Below are 22,854 nucleotides of genomic sequence, written 5' to 3'. Positions count from 1 at the left end.
ATCAAATCATCTGTCAGATGTAAATAATTAAAAATGGACAGGAAGTTACTTCATCTGTTGGAAGCTTTTAAATTCATGAGAGACATTAATAAATTATTATTTTATTGTGTGTAATTCATTTTAATATTACTCTCTAATGAGTTCAGCCACTCTTCTTCCTCAGATGGGATTGCTGTAGATCTCAGGAGTCTTAAGGCAAAACTCTTGAATGTAATTAGCATTAAAGCTTACCGTTTTGGCACTGTCGTCTGCACTAATAAGCAGCAGCCAAATAGGATTCAAAAGTGACCCAGTGGCCTGTGTAGCTGCTGCCAATGGTTGCACTTACTGTGGGTCTGTTGGTGGTGTGCATTACCAACTGGGCAGTGAATGCAACTGTGTTTTGTTGGCATAGGCAAAGGCTTTTGTGGTAAGTCTGGTTCTCAGGCTGTGGTCCAGGTATAGGGCTGAAACAACTAATCGATTAATCGACAACTAATCGATTACTAAAAAAGTTGTCAACTATTTCAGTAATCGATTAATCGTTTTCTAGCAAACACAGACTAAAATAGAGCAAAAAAGACATGACAATTATGTATTTTGGATGAAAACCTGCTTTGTTTTTAAAGTTAGGGTCTGTAGTGTTTTGTACATTATAAATTTCATTAATATCTGTGTTTGTCTCGTCCAATCAGAAAGCAGAATTAGCACAAAGAGCCTCCTACAAACGTCTACTTTTAGTTTACTCCATCAACATGTCCTCAAGCGGCGCCACTTTAGCTTTATGTGATAAAAAAAATGAAGAAATACAATTTCCATGCACCTTTCACAGCCAAGCGATTAATTGATTAATCGTAAAAATAATCGGTAGATTAATCGATTACCAAAATAATCGTTAGTTGCAGCCCTATCCAGGTATGTGGACAGTGGACAACAACATGAATTGTGAGAGTGAATTTAACTTTTTTCAATTTAGAAATTACCCATTGAAGAAGAAACATTTCAAAATCTTTACTTTAAGATGTAACAGAAAATCAATCAATCAGAAAAGGTGGCTGCACTGTCACATTGTACTTAATAGTAATAACTTAATATACAAAATTAAAGTAATACACACAATACTTAAAGTCTAGCTTTTGTGATGAAGTCACCTCCAGTTGGACATGTGTTTTGGGTGGAGTATTGGTGTCCATGGTGAACAGGGTTGGCACCATGTTGGTACATTCACTGTAATAGTTATGTCCTGGCTCCTCACTCCTCCAGCAGCAGCAGTGAGTGACAGCTGGTCGCTCATGAGGCATAGCTCTAAAAAACGCTGGCCTTTGGAGTGACGTGAAAACTGTTCACAACACCCGTATGGCAAATATTAGGACCTAAACACTGTTCGCTTTATGGTACGTAAAAAGTGTCTATAACCTGTGATTGTAAACAGTCATTTAACTTATGTTGCTCAAAACCACTGCCCATAGCTAATGTTAGCATGTAGCATGTTTTTCATATAGAAACTTATCTCTTTTGGTTTTATGTTGCACCTGTAGCGTTATGTAATTCTTTTATATTGTCTGCTTTTGAGACACGCTCAGTGTAGTACCAACATCTTACTAAACCTTATAGTAGGCTATTATATAGAAAGGTAAACATGTGGTTTAAGATGAAGTTAGAACGCTTGGAATCAAAGTAGTTCCGCATGAATCCTTTTTAACTACCAGCTAACGCTAAATACCATGTACGATATCGGCTAAATACCAGAATTTGTCGGATTTATAAAAATGATTGCAATATTAAACGTAAAGAAGCCTTTCAGCTAACTTGGTTTCGCTAACTAACCTACGTAGGCCAAAGACGATCCGGGGATTTTCCTGATTCTCAGAGCTCTGGAGGGGACACTTCGCGGGGCGTGGAGCTGTGCGTGTCTTACCTTCTGTGAAATTGGGGAAGCAGCGCCGCCCTGTGGATATAAATCATCATGACAGGTATGTACCACCAGTGTATTGTGTATCAGCTGTATAAAAGGTAGTTTGTTTTTATCTAAATATACTACTATACTATTTATATCATTCAGTGTAAAATCCACCAGGGCAGCTTTGGGTACAATGTATCGCCATCACTTGAGTGTGAAGTGAATGAATAATGGCCGATCTGTCGTACTTTGAGAAAGTTGTCAAGCTTGTAAAAAAACGTAATGCAAGTTGAAGAATCTACATACAGTATAATAATTACTTAGATGCATAAATGCAGTGTAAAAAGTGCCTGGATTATAGATATCACCATATAGGACAAAGCATGGTAGTCGTCATCCTTTAAAGGAAAGAAACACTTGTGGTACTGATAGTCACTTGCTGCAAATCAATTCTTTTGGGGTGATGTTAATAATTTACAGCTGAACTTCATTGTTGATCTGTTAAAACACTTTGAATTTAGTTTTGTTGTTGCAATATTTGTTATAAAGTGTACTTACCAGCTTCATCTTCATGGGCTGCATTCCTCCAACTTCAGGCCCACAGTGGCTGCCAATCCTACAGGTCTCCTCTTGTCCCGTTTCGCCCTATTCCTTTCTGTGGCTGCCTTGTCCCATGCACAGAGAGAGGGGCGCTGGGGCTGTATAGTGAGACCCATTGTGTTTGTTAGATGTTTATTAATGAGAGAGAGGCACTCTGAGAGCAGAGTTGCGGTTGTTCGAGTCATTGCTAATCTCTTCCCTAATACTGTTATAGCATTTGTATTAATATAGAGATTACCAGGCAGCCAGGACAACTCAGATAAGATGCAAGTTTGTTGCAGGGCTTGAGGTGTTTTTTTCCCCCCCCATGCTGCGAGTTTTAGACGAAGAAGCTTGCTTTGCTGTGTCGGCTTGAAACAGAAACATTTGACAGTACTTGGACACCACCTTATATTCGCGACAGTGGTTTGCTGTGTGAACTGAAGAAAGGTGCATTTAAGTTCTCCGTGGGCTATTGAGTTCAGATTTGTGCACTATGCCCTTGGCCTTGCCGGCGCCTGATGTCCAATCCACTCAGAGGCTGGCACTGGACTGTCGTACCCTTCTGGACCATCGTGGTGGCAAGAGTAAGTGATAACAGCAAGCTTTCTGTCTTCTGGGTATAGACATATAGACAGATGCCTAATTTGATACAGAATTGAATTGAATTGATGATATGCTAACTGAGTACAAAGTGTTTATGGGTAAAATGAGTTCTCAAAGTGGTTGGGAGTAAAAGAATAGCCTTTATTTCTTCTCAAATTGTTGTTCTTTACGATCGCTAACATGCACAAAGTTATCATTTTACTGTGGTAAGAATTGAGGGCTTGCTCACAGAAGATATATGCAGCACCCTGTGAAATATCGATTGGAGTGTTGTTTAAATGTAAATGAACAGGAAAACAAAGCCTGATTTACAGCCTCCTGATTATTTAGTGAGAGAGCGCACGAAGCAACTAATTCAATGTATTCCGTTCACCAAACCATGTGAAACCAACAAAAAGACTGAGGTTAATCATGTCTTTATTGGATTTTGAACCAATGTTCTTTGTCATTTTGTTGGCGAATTCCTGTAGCGATTCAATTTGGATCTCAAACATTGTGAAACAGTGTCTTGTGCTTATTGGTGCATCCAGGCTTTTTTTTTTTTGAGGCATTAAAGTTGTGATTTAACTTGACTGTTGGAATAGGCAAGGCCTTGAAGTTTTTCACAGTCCCTGCATACTGGATTTCATTCATTATGTCTACTATGGATATCATGTCGAGTGGAGAAAGAGCCCGTGCCATTGCATTATGACAGATCAAAGGCTTTTCCATTTCCAATCAAACGTGTCATCTTTCTGCGGTGATTTCAAAACTGCAAGGATCCGTCCAGCAGCGAAACACCAGGCCGGGAGAGAGATTAATAATGACAGAGAAGTGGAAAGAGGGATGCTGGGAGGAGGAGGAGGAGGAGGAGGAGGAAGCGCGTGGGGAGCGGAGATTGCGTGGGCGGGAGGTCTTTTCTCTTCTCTCCACGTTGCGCGCGCGTCTCCCTCTGTTTTCCCCGTGTGTCTCGTGTCCCGGGGGCAACACAGTGAAGCCATTGGAAGAAGCGGAGGGGGGCGTGCGTGCAACCTGCGCTCAACCCCCCTCACCCTCCCTCCTTCCTTCCAACCAGGTCCTTTGGAGAAATAGCGCTGAAGATGAACGGGGAAAATCCAAGGTCACCACGACACGCTTTGCTGTGACGTGGGCTCCGCTCGACTCTGCACCACTCACGCTGCCGTCCGTCCAGCCATACGGCGTATAGCCCCGGGCGCACGTGCACAACATTCACACCGTAGCCAGCACTGTGTTTCTTTTTTTTTTTTTTTCCTTTTTGTCGCGTGTGCATTTGAGTGTTTTGTTTGTATACCGGAGCTGCAGCGGTAGACAGGCTTGATCGACTTGTAGTAAAACGCGGCCACAGCAGCACGATCAATGTACGGTAAGACCTCTCTCCTTTCCTTTAAGCATGCGAGTGATGCAAAGTAGCCAACCAGTTCTCCCACATTCTCCTGGCATTTCCTTTTTCTTCATGTGAAGTGGAACCTGCATATAGTCTGTACAAGCATGCTATGGGAAGACTTACGATGCCATTTTGAATAAGAATTCATTGACTGATAAGGAGCGACTGCAATGTTTATTTTTGGTAATTTAATATTTTTCTCTTCTGGCTTTAAGAGTATAATGTTTATTATTGATTTTAACTTGCTGTCAGTGCTAGTATTGCTTTCGACTCTGTTGTTATAGCATTCCCTTGGTCTTTCTGGGACAGGCTGATGCATGGGCTATTGATCAGTACTAATTCACAATCACAGTGTTGTGGGGCTTTGCTTTTTCTTTTTCTTTTTTTTTCAATACAAACAAACTGCCAGAACAGTTTCTGAAGGCCACTGTGTGTGAAGTGTACATGGAAGCTTCATAAAGAATGACTTGTAGTCCTCCTAAATTGAGTTTGTGATTCATGGTGTGTCAGTTGGCCTTATGTCCCCAGGATTTGTTGCCATCTTGGGCCGTTCATCTCAGTTGCGTGCATTATATCAGCCGTGTATTCAGCCACCTACACCGGATCAAATCAGTGCTAGCATCTGGCGGGCTTAGATGAACGACAGGCCTGAAATATTCTATAGGGTGTGCAATGCAGTATGTCGACAGTTCAGTCGCTTGCGTAGTTTAGCCTAATTTGGCAGTTCCAATGTTATACCCCCCCAGTATACAGTATACTACGTATGAACAAACTACATAAAACTTGTGATCTTTATGAATGAATGAATGAATGAATGAATGAAGAGCTTGATTGTCATTATACAATTGTACAACAAAATTGCCTAGATCAGATCTCCTGACCTGCATGTTTTCGGAGGTAGAGGAAACCTACGCAGACACGGGGAGAACATGCAAAAGTTCCAGACAATCAGGTCTCACAGCTTGACGTCCCTCATAATGTGACATGGTGAAAGTCATCTTGTGTACGTTCAAAAAGTAATCCTCCATCTGACTCTATCTCTGTCTTATGTTCGCTCCCTTATGTAATAAACCCACTGCCCACTTTGTAAACATAATGCGTGATTGTACTTCAGATATATTCTTTTTATTCAACATTTCTGTTTGTGCTTTTTAGTGTAATGTCGCTTGGAGTAATGCTAAGTAGTCCTTCAAAATATGTCTAATAAGGTTATTGCAGTATTCCCAGGGCATGTGACTATTAGACCAATAAAGCAGCTTTAAACAAACAGCAAGTGCAGTTATGAGACCATAACAGAAACTTGCCCCTGATATTGCGCTTCATATAGAAATAATTACATTTGATAAGAAACCAGCAGTACAGTATGCACTTTATTGTCCTGTAATAAAGCGCATTGCCAAGCTAAGACTGCTGACATATGCTGACAGGCCTTTCATTTTTGCTGCTAGTATTGCTTATTTCAGGGGTGCAGCCAATTTTAGAGAAAATGATCAACTAAAACTAAGCAATATTATGTATAGTGTATTATGTAAAGTAGCAAATCACATGGCAATTAACTTCAAATTAAATTTTAAATGAATTACTGACTTTGCAATGATGTTTATAGGTTTGTGTACCGGTTGGCAAACACTGGTTTTTGGTCAATTTCATATAACCCACAACATGCTGCTAATTTAACAACATAATACGGGTGAACTACAATGTACAACACAGTGGGACCACTTTATTGAACACTGCTCAGAGTCGTGTCCAAATATTGTTAAAATACACAAACCACTTTATGTTACATAAGAGTTCAAAGTGCATAATGGGAACTAAAGTCAGTGTTCCAAACAGTTCATCACAAAACTAAACATCAGTGTATAAATGTATTGTTTCGCCAGTAAGTTCAGAATCTAATATCGTTTTAAATCGACTCTTGCTCAGATTGTTGTGTTTGTTGTTTCCTGAATTCGGCAAACTCATTTAAAGTAAGTGAGTTTCTACTCCCCGTGAGTCTGCCCAAGCTAATAATAGCCCATAATTACTTTTTCCTCAGTGGGGTTTTTCATTTATTTGCAAAAGCACAACGTGAGAATATGAAAATTGAAAATGTTCTTCCAGATAATCAATTTGCATGATAAAAAAACGGACCGCCAATCTCACACCTAAGTCTCTACTGTCCCCTCCATTAACGGTCTCCTCGGACACTAACTGGGACAAGTTTGATCTTGTATTATAATGATTCCTACTTTTCCATGCGCGTGGTTTGTCCTTGCGTTGTTCTTCTGGCACCAATATACGAACACTTCCTGCCTTCATCCCCTAATGTGGGATAGCTAAGCTGTGATGCGGCCGGAGATGGGGGTTTGTAATCTGTTAATGTACCCACCCCATTGTCTGTCAGGTGGATAAAAATAGCGTTTGTGATTAGCTGCTTTGGCTGGGGAGGTGTGGACCCCGTGTACAAGTGTCCGTGCTCATGTCCACCCCTTCCCTGTTGTTGTTTATGCCGTGTGTGCTTACTAACACCCATGATTTAGCTCAGCTGTGAGCCTCGAGCAGCCTGGCGTGTGGGTTTATGTGCGATGTGGAGAAAGCCTGCAGTCCGGCCCCTGTACACTGCCAGCCTTTTCTATGCGGAGTGGGTGGATGTCGTGAGACCCTTGCAATTCATGCGTCCAACCTCTGTCGCTGTTGTTTTCGACGCTAACCGGTTATTATTGGCAACAGTATGTGTATCTTCTTCACACAGCTGGTACGAAACAGAAAATCATCACTCAGATGCCAAAAAAGTTTCCCATTTGCAGAATAAGTTAAAGTGAAAGATGGATTTAGTGTTTTTTGTGTGCATTTAGGTCATAGGAGTTTTGAGTTATTGTTGTGTCTTAAAAATCCTCATATTCAGCATGACGCTGGGTCATTTACCTGCAATTTCAGTTCTTCCATTCTTTAGCTCCTGTTTCATTAAGTTTTCAGTGTCCTCTGGTCCAGAGTCGAGGCGGTACGAGGGGAGTGTGGGAGGGGTGTAACAGATTCATTAGTGTGTGAAGTGATGGAGAAGCACAGCTATGAATAGACGCAGAGTTTTCAGATGGGCTTGGCTGCTGAGAAAGCTTCAGCAAACACAACTCTCCTATTGCTCTACCGGATGTCTAATAAGTATTGGAAATCATTTTATTTTGTTAACACAGGCTGTACGCCGGTTGAACAATTCCACAGTATCAATATGTCCATAAATCTAATCTATCCTTCAGTATTAAAACTATATGGCAAAAGAATTTGTGTAATTTCAAGTCATACATTGTGCTTCTAGTAAATGCCTTGTCCCTTTTAATAAATACATACAAACTATTATTTGTTTTAAGTATAATATGATTTCATGGTATATCGTCGTACTGTGGTGTTTTTGGTCAGGGTTATCTGACTGTGGGAAGCTCATACAGTCCCATCTCTATTCTACGCAGCAGCAGCAGCAGCACACCTTTCAAACATTTCCAAATCACAACACGGATAATGTGACATGTCTATTTCAAAGTTTGATCATGTTGGGATCTACAAAGTAACAGTTCAGTCCAAGACTTTGCACTGTTGTGAAAGGAAACCTACTGCTATTCACAAAGAGCATTCACAAATACAACAGCTCTCCCCCACACTTACAGGATTTCATGTCCTAGACCTAGATTCAAACAAGAGACCATAATTTCTTCGCTTGGATTTTGATGATTCATGAGAATCTCAGCACACTTTCCTAAACGAATGCATCCGTGTGCTGGGTGTCAGCCACTTCGTTCCATGCAGCTACACTGATGACAGCGCAGTGACCTACTTCTGTACTCGGAGTTTGTGAAGCTCAAACGTATATCTCTGTGCTTCCCCTGCGTTGAAAACGCCACGAAAGCAAGATTATATAATTGTGAAGAGAATTTTAAATTTTAGGGAGCTGCGTTTCTCCAGGGTTCTCCTGATGACTCATCCCTGCTGAAGTTTTTTGACGCAATGCTTAGCCTGGGTTTAACTCGGTGCAAAAAGTGACAAACAAATACTGTGCTGGTCTGCAGAAACTGACTGCAGTGTATTGTGTAAATTAATTTTATTGGGAGAAAAGGGATGGTGTGAAATGTTCTTCAGCCTGTTCTCTGTGGTAGTGTGCTGACCTGTTTTTAAATGACCACTTTTTCCTCAGTTTGTTTCTCCTCTTATGTTGCAGGAGTATGTGGCTGTTGTGGGGCTCTCAGGCCCCGATACAAGCGGCTGGTCGACAACATTTTCCCAGAAGACCCAGAGGTAACAAGTTTTCTCTTGTTATCAATACCTAACTTCTTTGTTTTAGAAATCTCTTCTAGAACTCCCAAAATGATGACAGAACTTGGTATTGATTGTGTTTCTTTGCAGTACTGCAGTAACCTACTTTATTCCTTTACATCAGCAGCCAATTGGCAGCAGCTTAATGCAAGAAATGAATGTGTCTGAACTAAAGCACTTGGGATTTGCACAGTCACATGTATTTAAATGTGTTTTTAGTCTTTTAATTAGGTCACTTAATCTTTTTCTTATGTGTATAAACATAAGACGTTAAACACATTTTCAGTAGAAGTAACACAGCAATGGTATCTGGAAGAGGCAAAATATAATCAAGAAATGCATCTGTTTGTAGCTTAGTCTGTTCAAACAGGGATTTTAGCTCTGTCTCCTTTTGGCAGATGGGCTCAGTCCCTGTTCTCAATCTACTCAAATGCTGTGTCTGATTGAGAGAAACATTTGCGGTTTTGGGTTTATTGCCCAGTTTATTCTTTGTCCACAATTGAGTTGAACAAACATAATTGACAGATTACAAAATGATGTATATAGATATGTATGATATTTGGGCTGGACTGTGTATGTTAATGGCAGTACATGATGCAAGTAGCCACCTGCCTGTCTGCCGTTGTTCCACATTCGTAAGCCCAAACACATTTATTCATACACCAGCATACACGGACACTGGGGGGTAAAGGCAGGTGTCACAATCACAATATGCACTGAAGTCATCTCTTGGATTGGTGGGCGAATACTAAGCTCGTCATTGTGTCATAATATAGTTAAGTTACAGCTTTGCAGACCATTTGATATTTTTAGAAGGTAGGAAAGAGAAGGGAATCTTATTTGTATCAGTTTTTCACATTACCTAAGTCACCCAAAGCTTCACATAAGGTGAGTGATGGTAAGCTAGGTATGTAGCCACAGTTGAATTTGAAGTAGACCGACAGTTGTATGGTCCCTCCATCCACCACCAACCAGTCACACACAGGCTACACTCACCGTCTCCCATCCAGGCACTAACCTGGCCTGACCTTGCTTATTTTACAAACCCTCACAAGATTGGGCATTCACAAGGTGCTATGGCACATATTTCTTTGCCAAACGTCAATTTTCTTCACAGATTTAGATATTAATAATTAAAATGTAATTTTGGTGGATGCAGAAACATTTAGCTCGCTGCTGTTATGACCAGACTGCAGCACTGAGAAGTAGATCGGCCAGGGCACATAAGGAGGTCACACTGTGTGTTCTAGTTATACTCCGTAATGTGGGCTTCACTTGAGGTGCCCTTCAGTCTCATGAACCCATTTCTTTTTGTGATGTGTCTCAGGATGGACTGGTGAAAGCCAACATGGAGAAACTGACATTCTACGCCTTGTCAGCTCCGGAGAAGCTGGACCGTATCGGTGCGTACCTGTCGGAGAGACTCTCGAGGGACGTGGCCCGGCACAGATATGGGTGAGACCTCGCCATCAGTCACTGCTCAAAATAGCCTCCTACTTAAAGCACTGTGGTCAGATACAGCACTTAAACACTTGTTTAATCAGCTACACACCAAAGACCATTCCCTCATAGATTACAATGGACCAACATGCCGGTTCTTGTTGCACAGATGTGTGACTCATGGCTATGTGGCACTGAGATACCCATCCAAGCACCCTCTGCTGATTACATTTACACTTGGCAGGCCCCAACTGAGTCTGTTCAGTTATTTAACATGCACAATCTGTATTCAGCAATACACAACTCTCAGTACCAGTGAAATCAGCGCTTACATCACCAAAACATCTAAAGGCTTCACATGCTTTGTTTTTCTTCTCCAGATACGTGTGCATCGCTATGGAGGCCCTGGATCAGCTGCTAATGGCCTGCCACTGCCAGAGCATCAACCTGTTCGTGGAAAGTTTCCTTAAAATGGTTCGAAAGCTTTTAGAGTCCGACAAACCCAGTCTGCAAATCCTAGGAACCAATTCAGTAAGTTATTGTTCCTCCTAGTTTGCATTCGTGCAAACTTTCATATCAATTTGAATTCAAAAAGTACCCATTGTCTTTTCATGCTTATTCTATTACACATTTGTCAGTTTATGTAATGCTTGAAACTTTGCTCTCTATTACACATTGGCAGGAACACTAGGCATCTTTCGGATATGAGCAGCAGCAGTAAATTACTGAGGCCGAGGAGGCTCGACTTAAGAGCATTTAATTTAATTTCAGAATTGCTCCAAGTGCTTATAGTATATAGCTTTACCAAGACGCCGCTATGATTTCATTTACATAATTATGAATAGACTTTAAATAGCTGATATTTTCACTGGTGTTTATCTTTAGCGTCATCATTTATTAAAGGGAGTGATTTTCTACTAAATGTCACTGTATTTAAATAGTGACATTTCTGCCCCCGCGGGAGACCTCCCCGCTGCCTTTGACTTTTCATCCTAATGAGATGTTATCGGACTTCAAAAAGAAATCGTCAAACATTTTCACTTCGGTGTCAGAGTCTCTGTCATTCAGTTATGTCACATTTTTTGCTTTCTTTTTGTCAGTTTGTGAAGTTTGCCAACATAGAAGAGGACACGCCTTCATATCACCGCAGCTATGACTTCTTTGTGTCACGCTTCAGTGAGATGTGTCACTCCAGTTATGAGGACCCCGACATTCGCACTAAGTGAGTTTATTTTCTCATCCGACGGCACCATTACTAAGCACTATCTATTTTTAGGGTCCTTACAGAAGTGTTCCTGTTCCCAGTTGTCAAACAACAACCTTTGAATCCAAAATATCTATATATAGTTAAATATAGTCCCAAAATGAAATGTCAAATGCTTAAAATAAAAACAAAGTATAAACTATTTTAATCCCAGTTTCTAAATAGAGCTTTGTTTTGTCGTCAGCATTCGAATGGCAGGTATCCGGGGTCTGCAAGGCGTCGTGAGGAAGACTGTGAACGATGAGCTTCAGGCTAATATCTGGGACCCGCAGCACATGGACAAAATCGTCCCGTCTCTCCTCTTCAACCTGCAGAGCGGAGAGCGCACTGAGAGGTGAGACTTTACCAAACGGACAACCCTTTCGTTGCCTTGGCTTGATTATAAGCTGTGCCAATGGGGCCATGTTGCTCTCGGTGTGAACGGCGATGACCCATAAAAGCGGAGTCGGAGTATTGCCAATGCTCTGGCCACAGCCTGCAGTTATGGCGCTAGTGGTTCGCCGCTGGTTGAGTCCACACTTAGCTTGACTCCTCTGGTCATGTGTCAGACATCATCTCGTGTGATGAAACCCCTCGACAACTGCTTTTCTGAGCATCTGCCAGGCCCCCTCACAGCCCAGGGACAAATACTAAAACAGAAATACTGCTTAAAAGTGTCTCTCTGAATCGGGGTTGAATTTCAGGCCAATGTTTGTGTACTGCAATATGGAACACTTTTTTGTTTCTTTGTCAAAAACATGAGTAGAGTTAAACCTTCCATAACAATCACTGTGCAACTATACTGTACATAAGGGCCATGAACAAGTCACAGTGACAGTTATTGTATTGTCACTTAAAATCAATCAGTACTAAGTAACTTGTTAAGCTTAATAAATCCTTTTCATGGTCACTCTGGGGGTAATACAAGTGTTGATGGGATGACTGGGGGGTCTTTATTCTCCCCCTGGTGTCTCCACTTGCAGCTTTTCCCTGCCTCCAGATCGGAGGCACAATACACACTGATAGAATCACAAAGAAGATTCTAACGGACAAAGCTAACTGCGGGCTAGTGCCACTTAAAGAGACTAGATGCAAGTTGGTCATTTTATGCTCACTACTGCCATCTCAGGTCTTATGTGTAACTGCAGCTTCTATATTAAGCTTGTGCGTGATGGTACTTCTGACCCGAAGTAACAACTTTTTGAGTGACAGTGCAGGATTTTAGAGGCAGTTGTGGTGAAAAGGTCTGGGCTCATTCTACACATTAGGACATCTCCCTTTGTCTTTTCTTTTTACTCTCACAGACAATGAATGAGTAAAAAAACGCAACATGCTACGACACCTGCAGTGGTGCTTATGGCCTTTAGGGGCATGAGTTACTTAGTTCTGCTTTCATCAACTTTTTTTTTAAACATTTCCTTCTAAAATTTCATCTGATGTATAACTAAATGAATCATTACCACAGGTATTATTCCGTCAAACCAAATTATAATGTTGAGCTGTTTCATGCTCTAAATCCCTCCTACACCCCGTTCTGGTTTATGAGCTCAAATGCCATCAAGCAAAAAAGTAGGGATGAGGATAATGTTACAATTTATGTGACAGCTAGATGATTCAGATCAGGGTTATTTATTCCTCCATATACTGTTTGTAAATATCACTTTAAATGTTGTTTAGTCGCCTGTATCCGAGCGGATTAATTTCACCTCTCAAGGTAAAACATGATAAACTTGCCATTTTGCCGCTGCCTCTTTGCTAAAGCTGTTTGATCTGACTCACATTTAAACAATGTCAGAGATGAAAAAATAAAATAATGGGTCAATTGTTGATGTAAGCTGTAGTAAGAAAGATGTACGGCGTGAAGCGATGCTTTCTTGGCCGGAGTCCACAGACTGAGATGGACTTTGACGTCACTGCTGAGATCTGAGGGCTCGAGTGAAGAAGTGGAGAGGGCAGAACAGAGAACACGGCGAGATCGGCTCGGGACGAGATAATAGAGATGAGAGTGCCAGTAAATGGAGGATGTTAATAGGAAGAGGCAGTGAGAGACAGACGCAGCCAAAACCACAAGATGCACTTCAGCCAATTTGTTCCCAATTTCCTTTATTGAATTGATTTAGAGACAATAAAACGAGGTACATAAACATCTCATTGCAGTTTTTCCACAGTGATACATTTGGCCGGATGTGACATTTTAAAATGCTCAAATGCTCAAGTTTTCTGATATTATTTTGACTATTGTTTCTCTTGTGATGTTATTGCCTTTTACCAACAAAAGTAAGCACTTTGGACTTAACGTTTGATCATTTAATTATGTCATTCTAACATAAAACCTGATGAAAGGACAGCTTCTCTGGTGCAGTGTATGTACAGGTAAATGAGTTCAGTCGGCACTAGCTTTCTGCCACAGACTTAGACTTAGTATAATTTCTTCTAGCACTTCACCATGTACAAAGGGGCTCCCTGTGGGCCATCTCCTCAGTGTAAACGCCATTCTGAATCTCAGTGGGGTTTTCCCAGGATGAATGAAGATATAAATAAAGATTGCTGAGGGAAAGTGTTGGTGTTTCTCAGTGTGTGTTTCATTGAGCTGTGAACCTTCCCGCTGCTGCTTAGGGCCAGGAAAAGACCCATTATGTCAAATCACTTTCATGACTGCTGATTAGTTCCTCGCCACCGTCTGAGTAATTGTGTGAGACGTCATTGTGCTTAAAAAGACTTATTTGTTATTACCAAGAGAAAATGGAATAGAATAAGTCCCTCAGTAGTGCGGTTTAGTAACACTGTATGGTCTAACATTGCAGCCAAGGTGGAGGTGTGTTCATAAATAATGTCATCATCTGCAGACCACCCGAGGCTAGTCCTGTCAGCGATAGAGCGATGGAGGAGAAATATTAACTATGCATGAGAACAAAGAAATGTCCGGCCACATGTGTATAGCGGCCCCATTTCAAACTTAGCCATCGACGCGTCCCCGACAGTGACAGCAGATGTGCTATAGCCCACAAACACTTGATTTTTTTTTCATTGCGGAAAAACTGCAGAGGAGAAGGGCGTTTCAAGAGCATGAACGTCAACTCGGAGGATCTAGCCAGGAGCTGACGATTAACCGTATTCAAATGATGATGAATGATTTTAAAGATGTTCGCCAAACTATTCTATTGTGCGGCCTTGTGAAGAAAACCAATATGTGGATTTTATTGTTTAAAGTTAAGGTTCTTAAAGCGCTTCCCGTTTCTCTTTTACTTGTAAAACCTTGAACGGCACACTTTTGCACAGCGCTAACCCTCGCTTCTCTCACCTTGCTTTGTTCCCGCTGCGCTCGCTCACCTGCCCCCCTCTCTTTCCTCTGCCCCTCTCCTCCCTCTAGCCGCTCCCCCTCTCCACTGCAGGCGTCGGAGAAGGAGAAGGAAAGCCCGGTGGAGCTGACGGAGCGCTGCTTCAGAGAGTTACTGGGACGGGCCGCGTATGGCAACATCAAGAACGCCGTCACCCCGGTGCTCATGTGAGACCAACCTCTTATTTTCATTTTTATCACACAAGCTGTTTATTGTTTGTTTTGTGTTTCTTACTTTGTTCAGCCCGATTGATCTGTTCGATGTTGTCCGCTCAATCTGATTGGCCGCGGTGTCAAACAAGGTCGATAGCAAGGTCGAGAGCTACTACCGATCAGATGCGAATGTGTAGTTTTCCGAGAAGAGAAGTTCAATAGAGTTGGCGCTGCATCATGCTAGACTTGCCTTGTTTTTCTTCACCTATGATAGTTTTCATCAGTAAATCGTTTGATCTTTTCTGCTCACAAACAATCTTAAAAAATTCTTCTTACAAATGACATCTTGATTGAATGTTTTGCAAACTTCTATCGCTGATTTCAGAATATTCCCAGCGTTAGATCCACCTGCCTTCATCCATCACTGTCTGCTCTTCTGCCTCCCGTACGCACCAGTCGTTTGTCTCACTCTGTTCCTGCTTTTTACCTTTGTCGACACAAGAGGTGCACGACTGAACAGCCGCTCACAACTAATGACCTTGATCCTGTTTGATAAAATGCCGCGTCTCGGATCATTAGGGATCGTCGTCAATATTCAGCGCTGTAGTCCCGTACACCTGAGGGAAACATGTGTGCGCATCTCCAGAGTCTCACTATAGTTTTTCAAAATGATAAACTATTCTATCTTTGTAGGCACTTGGATAACCACTGTCTATGGGAGGGGAAGACATTTGCCGTGCGCTGCTTTAAGATAATCATGTACTCCATCCAGGTAATCTGCTCCCTATTGCCTTAAACATAATTATACGCACTAGGGCTGTGGTTAATTAAAGGTTAAGAGAATCACAGTCTACATTATGGACTATCTGAATTGTACCACTATTTAAAAGGTCTATCTTGACTATGTTTGTGATATAGTACTTTTTGAAAATCAATTTTGTCATGTTACTCTGCCCTAGCACACACTTTCATCCATGTTTGCAAATTTCCTCTAACTTAAGTGCTCATCTGTCTTACAAGTAGCGGTATTTATTTGTCCGTATCGACCTTCTCTGCAGTCCCAGCACTCTCACCTGGTCATACAGCAGCTCCTGGGTCACCTCGATGCCAACAGTAAGAACTCGGCCACTGTGCGGGCGGGGATCGTGGAGGTTCTACTGGAGGCAGCTGCCATCGCCGCCAGCGGCTCTGTTGGTGAGTGGAGTCACACTTACCCTCTCGCCGCCCCGGCTGTGGGGCCAAACAGGAGCTGAGCGCTGTGTTTTGGTGACTCACTGTGTCCAGGGCCCACTGTGCTGGAGGTCTTCAACACTCTTCTGCGGCAGCTGCGCCTCAGTGTGGACTACGAACTGAGCGGCTCGTATGACGGCAGCACCAACATCGGAACCAAAATCATCAAAGCTCATGAGGAGAGGCAGCTTCAGGAGGCAGTCATCCGCACCATCGGTGAGTCAGCAGGACTGTTATGGTTCTGATGAACAACAGATTTCTCCATGTAAGGGGCGCAATTAATCAGCAGGATCACAACTACTCATTTGCTTATATTTTTGTGTATTTTTCTGATGCTGGATTTTATTTTCAGTAAATGCCAATTAATTTAACAAGAAATAATTTGAGTTGGTTAACGCGCAACACTTTGTTTGCAGGCTCGTTTGCAAACACATTACCGACATACCAGAGATCAGAGGTCATGCTCTTCATTTTGGGAAAGATTCCTGGACTTCACCCTACAATGCTCCCTGCTGGTTCTGGGTGAGTTGAAGATCTTTGCACGTTTGTATCTGCTCATAGAACTTGTAAAATGTAATGTATGTTTTTATTCCCAGGCCCGATGGCACTAGGATGATCCAGATTATGTTGCTCAAGTCTTTGGTTCAGGTAAATGTTTTATTAGTATCTTTTATTGCTATTACATCGTATTATTTCGTTTTTTTTATGACTTCTTAACATCTTACAAATAACATGTGTGACTTCCTAATCAGGTGACAGCGGACTTCGAGACCACCAACATGCTCACAGCTCTGCCCAGTTCGTTCCTGGAGCCGATGCTGTCTCTGTCTCTCACTGAGGACCCTGAGGTGCGTCTGCTGGTGCTGCAAATCCTGCTCAGCCTCATCGACCGGCGCGACAACCGGGCCAAGTTCTCTGACATTAGGTACGGGAATGAAAACTAAGGGCTTTTCAATTTTACAATCAGCTTTGTGTTTTACTGTCCTCTCCTTTGTGCAGCATCATCTCAGACATCTCTGTGCTCAAACTCAAAGTGGACAAGTGTTCCTCACAGGACAACTTGTTCATGAAAAAGGTATGATTATTATTTTTTTATCATTTCAAATCCAATATCAGAAACCACCTCAAGTTTGATTCAACAGCCTATACTGTGCAAAATATATTTTAATCATGTCATTTTATATTCTTATCAAAACATTCTTGGAGAGAAGACACTTATTTTCGCCAGTTTCTGCAATCCTTCTTATTCTGTCCCTCTTGCCTGCCCACACTTTTGCCCACAGTTTTATAGTCCATGGACACACCTTTGCCAAAGTTGTTCAATTCTTGTCCAGGGATAAGCATGTTTTCCGAGTGCTCTCATTGGCTACGTTTACATGGAGACCAAAAATCTGAACATGATCTGATTTCGGGAGTTCTCAGATTATTGACGTGGCATGTAAACAGCATGAGTCATATGATCTGATTTCTTTCTGATCTTTAACACGTGTGCATAAACTAAGCAGGGAAATACAGCAAAGAGGCCAAACTTGTTGTCCATGAAATAAATCTCTTGTTTGTGGAGAAAGTGCAGTGTGTTTCCAGAATATTACTCAATCCTCAGCTTTGTGAGGTCAAGTCCCTTCTCTGATTATTTACAGTTTAAATCATTGCTCCTTTTCTTCACCCTTACATTTTCAATAGAAGTTGAAGCACAGTTTACTACTACAATTACTAAAGAAAATAAGACATAGTTGACTGAGTTTGAACCCCAGACCTTTAAGTCACTAAATCTGTGGTGTATCCACTCAGCTACCAAGCACAAGACACTAACGCCACATGGAGCAGTTTGACTCCAAGTTCAAATATGGAGGTCATTCATTCTCCATCTGGTTCTGCAGCTGGGCCTGATTGAAGGGAGGGGTGGGGATCATTCTGGTCCTCTAAAAATCCAAGTCTGCACTGGCTCATGTAGAACCCAGAGTTATGGATTCTCTGATTTCTGAAGAGAATGTAAACACATCAGATCTGATTATTGGGTTATCTGATTTCTCCAGTTATCTGATTTTCCTGACCATGTAAACGTAGCCACTGTTGATACTTTTCATTTGAACCGTTTCTCTTTTCACTGCATCCGTTGGAGTAGGATTCTGCAATCTACTGGCCTGAAAAAAAAATCTTAACACATACAATATCTCAAAAAGTATAAGATACTACCTATATATTAATAAGAGATGTGTAGCACATTTAAAGTTTGGTGTAAACCGCAAAAGAATAATATTAATATGAAGCTACTCAGAAATAAACTCTTTACCTCATCCAGACAGTTAATTATTATGGGAGAGATGTTGCTTCTGTGACTCAGTACTGTTTGCTTGTTGTTGTGATAGCACGGGCAGCGGCTTTACCGACACATCTACTTGGGCTGTAAAGAGCAGAGCAGCGGGCGGCAGCACTACCAGAGACTCTTCACGCTGCTGGCTCTGCTCAGTGTGGAACTGGCCAATGAGGAGGTGGTTGTGGACCTCATCCGCCTGTCCCTCGCCTTACAGGTATTTGTTTTTAGTCTTGAGTATGCACAGTGTAATGAGTATGACAGCATCCAAATTCGGTTTCGGTTTATTTCGGTTTGGTCATTTACAAATGATTCAAAACATTCAAAACATACAAGTCAAACAATGAACACAATAAATGACCAGGCGCAGGCAGAAGCTAAAGCTTATTGTGCCTGCGCTTCACTTTTAAATCATAAATACAGCACGTTAATGGTAATAACCATCCGTTCGCTGAATTAACACAGGTGGACCATTGTCCGCTCCAGAAGCATATATAATTAATTTTCATTCTGTTAAATATTTTTCCACTATTATTCTCTTGTAAATATTTTTGAACTGAAAAAGAGACGTAGCTTGTTTTAACTCATTGCATCAGCTATTCCATAATTTAACTCCTTTGCATGATAAACAGTTTTCTTAATGTAGAATGTACTTGCGATTGATTAAATATATATGTTCCTCTGAGATTATAGTTACTTTCTCGCTGGGTAAACAATATTTGCAAGCATTTAGGGGTTTTATTTTGTTTTACTTGGTAAATGAACTTTGCCGTGTACAAATTGACTAAGTCATAGAACATAGAAGATTTTTTAATGGATAAACAGTGAATGACTTGGTGAATTGTAAGCTGCATAATTAATTAATCTGATAATCTTCTTTTGTAATGGGAAAATTGGATTGGTTCCAGTTTTATAAGTATTTCCCAACAAGTCATTTCTTGTTTCTTTGTTTCGCAGGACCTCGCACTGTCTACAGAGGAGGGGCTGCCTGTTTACAACCGTTGTGCTGTTCACGCTCTTGTCGCTGCCTACCTCAACCTGATCTGTCAGCTCACCACTGTCCCCGCGTTCTGCCAACACATACAAGAGGTACCCACACAATAACCATTTGTTAATCAACTTTTCTCATAGGATAAAAAGTACTAACAGTGTTTGAATCGACAGGTGATTGAGGCGAGACAGAAGGAAAGCCCTCACCTATTACCAGAGGGGGTATTCGTTGACAACCCTAAGTATGTAGATAGGTATTTGTCATTAATAGTACTTGTGCAGCTCATATCAGATAATGACATAAATGTGCCTTTCAGGTTGCCGTCTTCCCTGGAGAAAGTGGAGGGAGATGTTTTGTTCCTTCAGTCGAAAATCACTGAGGTTCTCGGGGGCAGTGGCTACAACACAGAGCGTCTGGGCACACCTTATGTCCCGCAGTACATGGGTGGGTATTACATTTCACGTCCGCCCTAACCCTCTGTTCACAGCCTTTATTATTTCTTCAGCGAGTGAACATTTTGTCATCGCTAATGTGTTGCGAGCAGGTGGATAAACACTTCTCTCTCTGTCCACAGATGAGGACCGCCTGTCTAAGAGGAAGAGCATTGGGGAAACGATCTCGCTGCAGGTCGAGGTCGAGTCTCGAAATAGTCCAGAGAAAGAAGAGGTAAGTGCTAAAAATGAGCGTTAAACAGCACAACTTGGCCCTTTTACAGATGTAATATTATTGTTTTGTTTTTTGCAGAGAACACCGGCAGAGGAAATTACATTTGAAACTCTTAAGAGTGCTATTGGTATGTGCTGTATTCATGGTCCGACTCGCTTCTTCAGCCATTGAAACAAGACCTATTGTAATATGTATCCCTCCTAACTCAAGTGCACTGATTTTTTGGTTATCAATCGTAACATTTACCTGTGTTAGAACAAATGGCATAAACTTTACCCAGAAAGCACTGCAACTGAAGGTTTAAAAAGTTTGTGTCTGGCTCCTTCTAGTGGACAGTGTTGGTATGGAAGAGCAAGAGAGGGAGCGCAGGAGACAAGTTGTGGAGAAGTTCCAAAAAGCCCCGTTCGAAGAGATAGCAGCTCACTGTGGCGCCAGAGTAAGTGTTACTTAATATATGACCCTGTACTTATTTTTTCTCTTTCTTTTTTAAATTGTTCTTGTTATTTCAGGCAACGATGCTACAGAGTAAACTAAATCAGATCTTTGAGATTACAATCAGGTAACATTGTGTTCTCTCAGACTTTTCCACTTCATGAAGACCGAGTAAATATTTGCTTTTGAATGAGTTGTGACAGGATGATAAGAGTCCATGTATCCTGTGCTCTTCTCCCCAGACCACCTCCAAGCCCATCTGGAACCATTTCATCAGGCTATGGCCAAACACAGAGTCGCTCCATTCCCATATACGAAATGAAGTTCCCCGACCTCTGCGTGTACTAGACAAAAAAACATCCAAAGTATTTGACCTCCGCAGTAAAGAGACAAGCCCGGGAAACCTTTAGTGTTGACAGGACAGGGCAGCGGCTGGCAACAATATCTATTGAACACTCATCTTCTGTGTGCCTCTAAAGATGCATTTTGGTGCTTCATTTCATAGCAAAATGCATATATTTCACATATAGGGAGTCAAATATATGTATATTGGTATGGTTATGATTTACAGACATGAAATTGAATTTGACTTAATTAAATTTAATGCAAAGAATATTTCGCTCTATTAAAGTGCTATCATGTTTTATACTTAACCACAGAAGTAGCGTCTGTTTTTAAAATAGATTTCAGATTTTATAAATGTAGTATTCAACCAAACATTTTGAAACCTAATAATTTAACCTTAATTTAATATTTTGTTCTGGACTTAAATTGACTGAAGGAAACTAGTCGCTTGCCCTGTTGACAGAAAGTATTGTAGGCACTGATCAGTTTCTTTTTAACACTAGTACGTGAAATGTTGCCATACAGTTACAAAACTTTCTCAAATACCTTTTTATGGGTTCCAGTGTTTGTACTTTTTATTGTTTATATATGTTTTTTTTTATTGTCCAGAGTGTATAATCATCATTTTGCTGCACTGTGCATTCATTTAGACATTTCTTTTGTTTTAAAATGCTTTAGTTTATTTTGCCTTTTAGTGTCATTCAGAAGTGCTTTTATCGGTAATATATTTTTTTTGTTTGCCTTCATAGTTACTACATGTTACAGTGAAATGTTACTTATATTTTTCCATTTCCATATTAATGTATATACAAAGAAATATATGAAATCTAAATCTTATGTACAGTACAGATATGTTTGATGTGTATATGGGTACATTGTATATTATGATTTTAGACTGGCACTGCACTAAATATGCCCCAGAACAGGGGGAAGCACGGCATTTATGATTTACATCTATTGAAATCAAACCAGCAACCCATGACATCAAAATTAGACAGTTGTTTGAGAAGCACACGGTAGTTAATGCCACCTCTAGAAGTAGATTTTAGTCTTAAAAGTAGTATCGTCCTGCTGAAATGCTTTTCTTTTCTTCTACTAAAGGTTTCTGTCTGCAGTTCTCGTGGGAACTTGGTCTTTGCACTATCATTTTGACCAGTGGTGTTGCCATTAATACAGTCTTCTATTAACTTTGCACCCTTTTTTATGCCAAACTGCTGCTGCAGCTTCAGACAGTGCATTGTTCTGCAAAATCAGCCCCAAAGCCATTTATCTGTGTGTCCCTCTACACACACACTCACAGGTATGAAAAAGTATGTTGGCAATAATTTAGCCTGTCTGTGTCGGTAGCAAACACGGTTTAAAATAAATTGTAAACCTTCTTGTGCAAGTGCTGGTCATGATGGGAGACTCTTCTCTGATATAAAAAAGTACATGGAATCACTCTGAGTGTATTTGATACAGTCTGGTCTGTCCTGTCCCATGTCGTATACGTCACCATCGGTTTTTGGTTGTTTTACATGTGTTGTATTTGTCATTTGTGCAAAGTCCTCTGTCAGTGCAGATGTGTGTCTGATTGTGGATGGTTTGTCCAAATGTGTCAGAAATCAAACTACAGTTTTAGACCTTTTCGTGTGAACCTGGACCAGGTGAACAAAGCGTTGTGCATCTCAACTCTCCACTCATACAATGTTTGCTCGAGCATCTTACAACTTCCGAATAAGTCTGCCTGCCTGTTGTCATTGCAAAGTGTAATGTAATGGTGAGTGGTGGCTGTCCCTCCTTACTTTGTCATCACAACTGAAATCTACAAACCATTGTCTGTGATGTAGGTCAGACTTCTGTGAACTTTGCACTTTAAACTGGATAATATTGACAAAGGCAGCTTTGATGAGGAGAAAATGCCTTATGAGTGTCATACTCGACTGTGCATGCTCTCGATGTTGCCCTGTTGTACAATAAATGGATCAAAAT

At 41.2% G+C, this 22,854-nt stretch overlaps 1 protein-coding gene across 4 annotated transcripts; it reads left to right on the top strand.

The window, feature by feature from the left end:
- The first annotated feature begins 1,211 nt into the window (after nucleotides 1–1,211).
- efr3bb (EFR3 homolog Bb) lies at nucleotides 1,212–21,676 on the top strand. Of its 4 annotated transcripts, XM_079572607.1 has the most exons (24): nucleotides 1,212–1,373; nucleotides 1,850–1,952; nucleotides 8,638–8,714; nucleotides 10,060–10,187; nucleotides 10,553–10,703; nucleotides 11,273–11,394; nucleotides 11,621–11,770; nucleotides 14,786–14,920; nucleotides 15,599–15,677; nucleotides 15,964–16,099; nucleotides 16,190–16,351; nucleotides 16,552–16,657; nucleotides 16,732–16,783; nucleotides 16,888–17,060; nucleotides 17,135–17,210; nucleotides 18,505–18,666; nucleotides 19,407–19,538; nucleotides 19,614–19,681; nucleotides 19,757–19,884; nucleotides 20,015–20,106; nucleotides 20,185–20,233; nucleotides 20,436–20,542; nucleotides 20,616–20,665; nucleotides 20,781–21,676. In XM_079572607.1, the coding sequence occupies exons 2-24, from the start codon at nucleotides 1,946–1,948 to the stop codon at nucleotides 20,884–20,886; spliced, it is 2,448 nt and encodes an 815-aa protein (XP_079428733.1). In that variant the 5' UTR covers nucleotides 1,212–1,373; nucleotides 1,850–1,945; the 3' UTR covers nucleotides 20,887–21,676. The 4 variants fall into 4 exon arrangements, with proteins under 4 accessions (XP_079428733.1, XP_079428731.1, XP_079428730.1 ...); XM_079572605.1 differs by lacking the exon at nucleotides 1,212–1,373 and having other exon boundaries at nucleotides 1,815–1,952; XM_079572604.1 differs by lacking the exons at nucleotides 1,212–1,373; nucleotides 1,850–1,952 and adding an exon at nucleotides 2,829–3,045.
- Nucleotides 21,677–22,854: the final 1,178 nt, after the last annotated feature.

This window comes from Gobius niger (genome assembly GCF_951799975.1).
Source record: "Gobius niger genome assembly, chromosome: 15".
NCBI lineage: Eukaryota > Metazoa > Chordata > Actinopteri > Gobiiformes > Gobiidae > Gobius > Gobius niger.
Note: the sequence above shows the minus strand (reverse complement) of the source record. Positions and strands in the feature narration are given on the sequence as shown.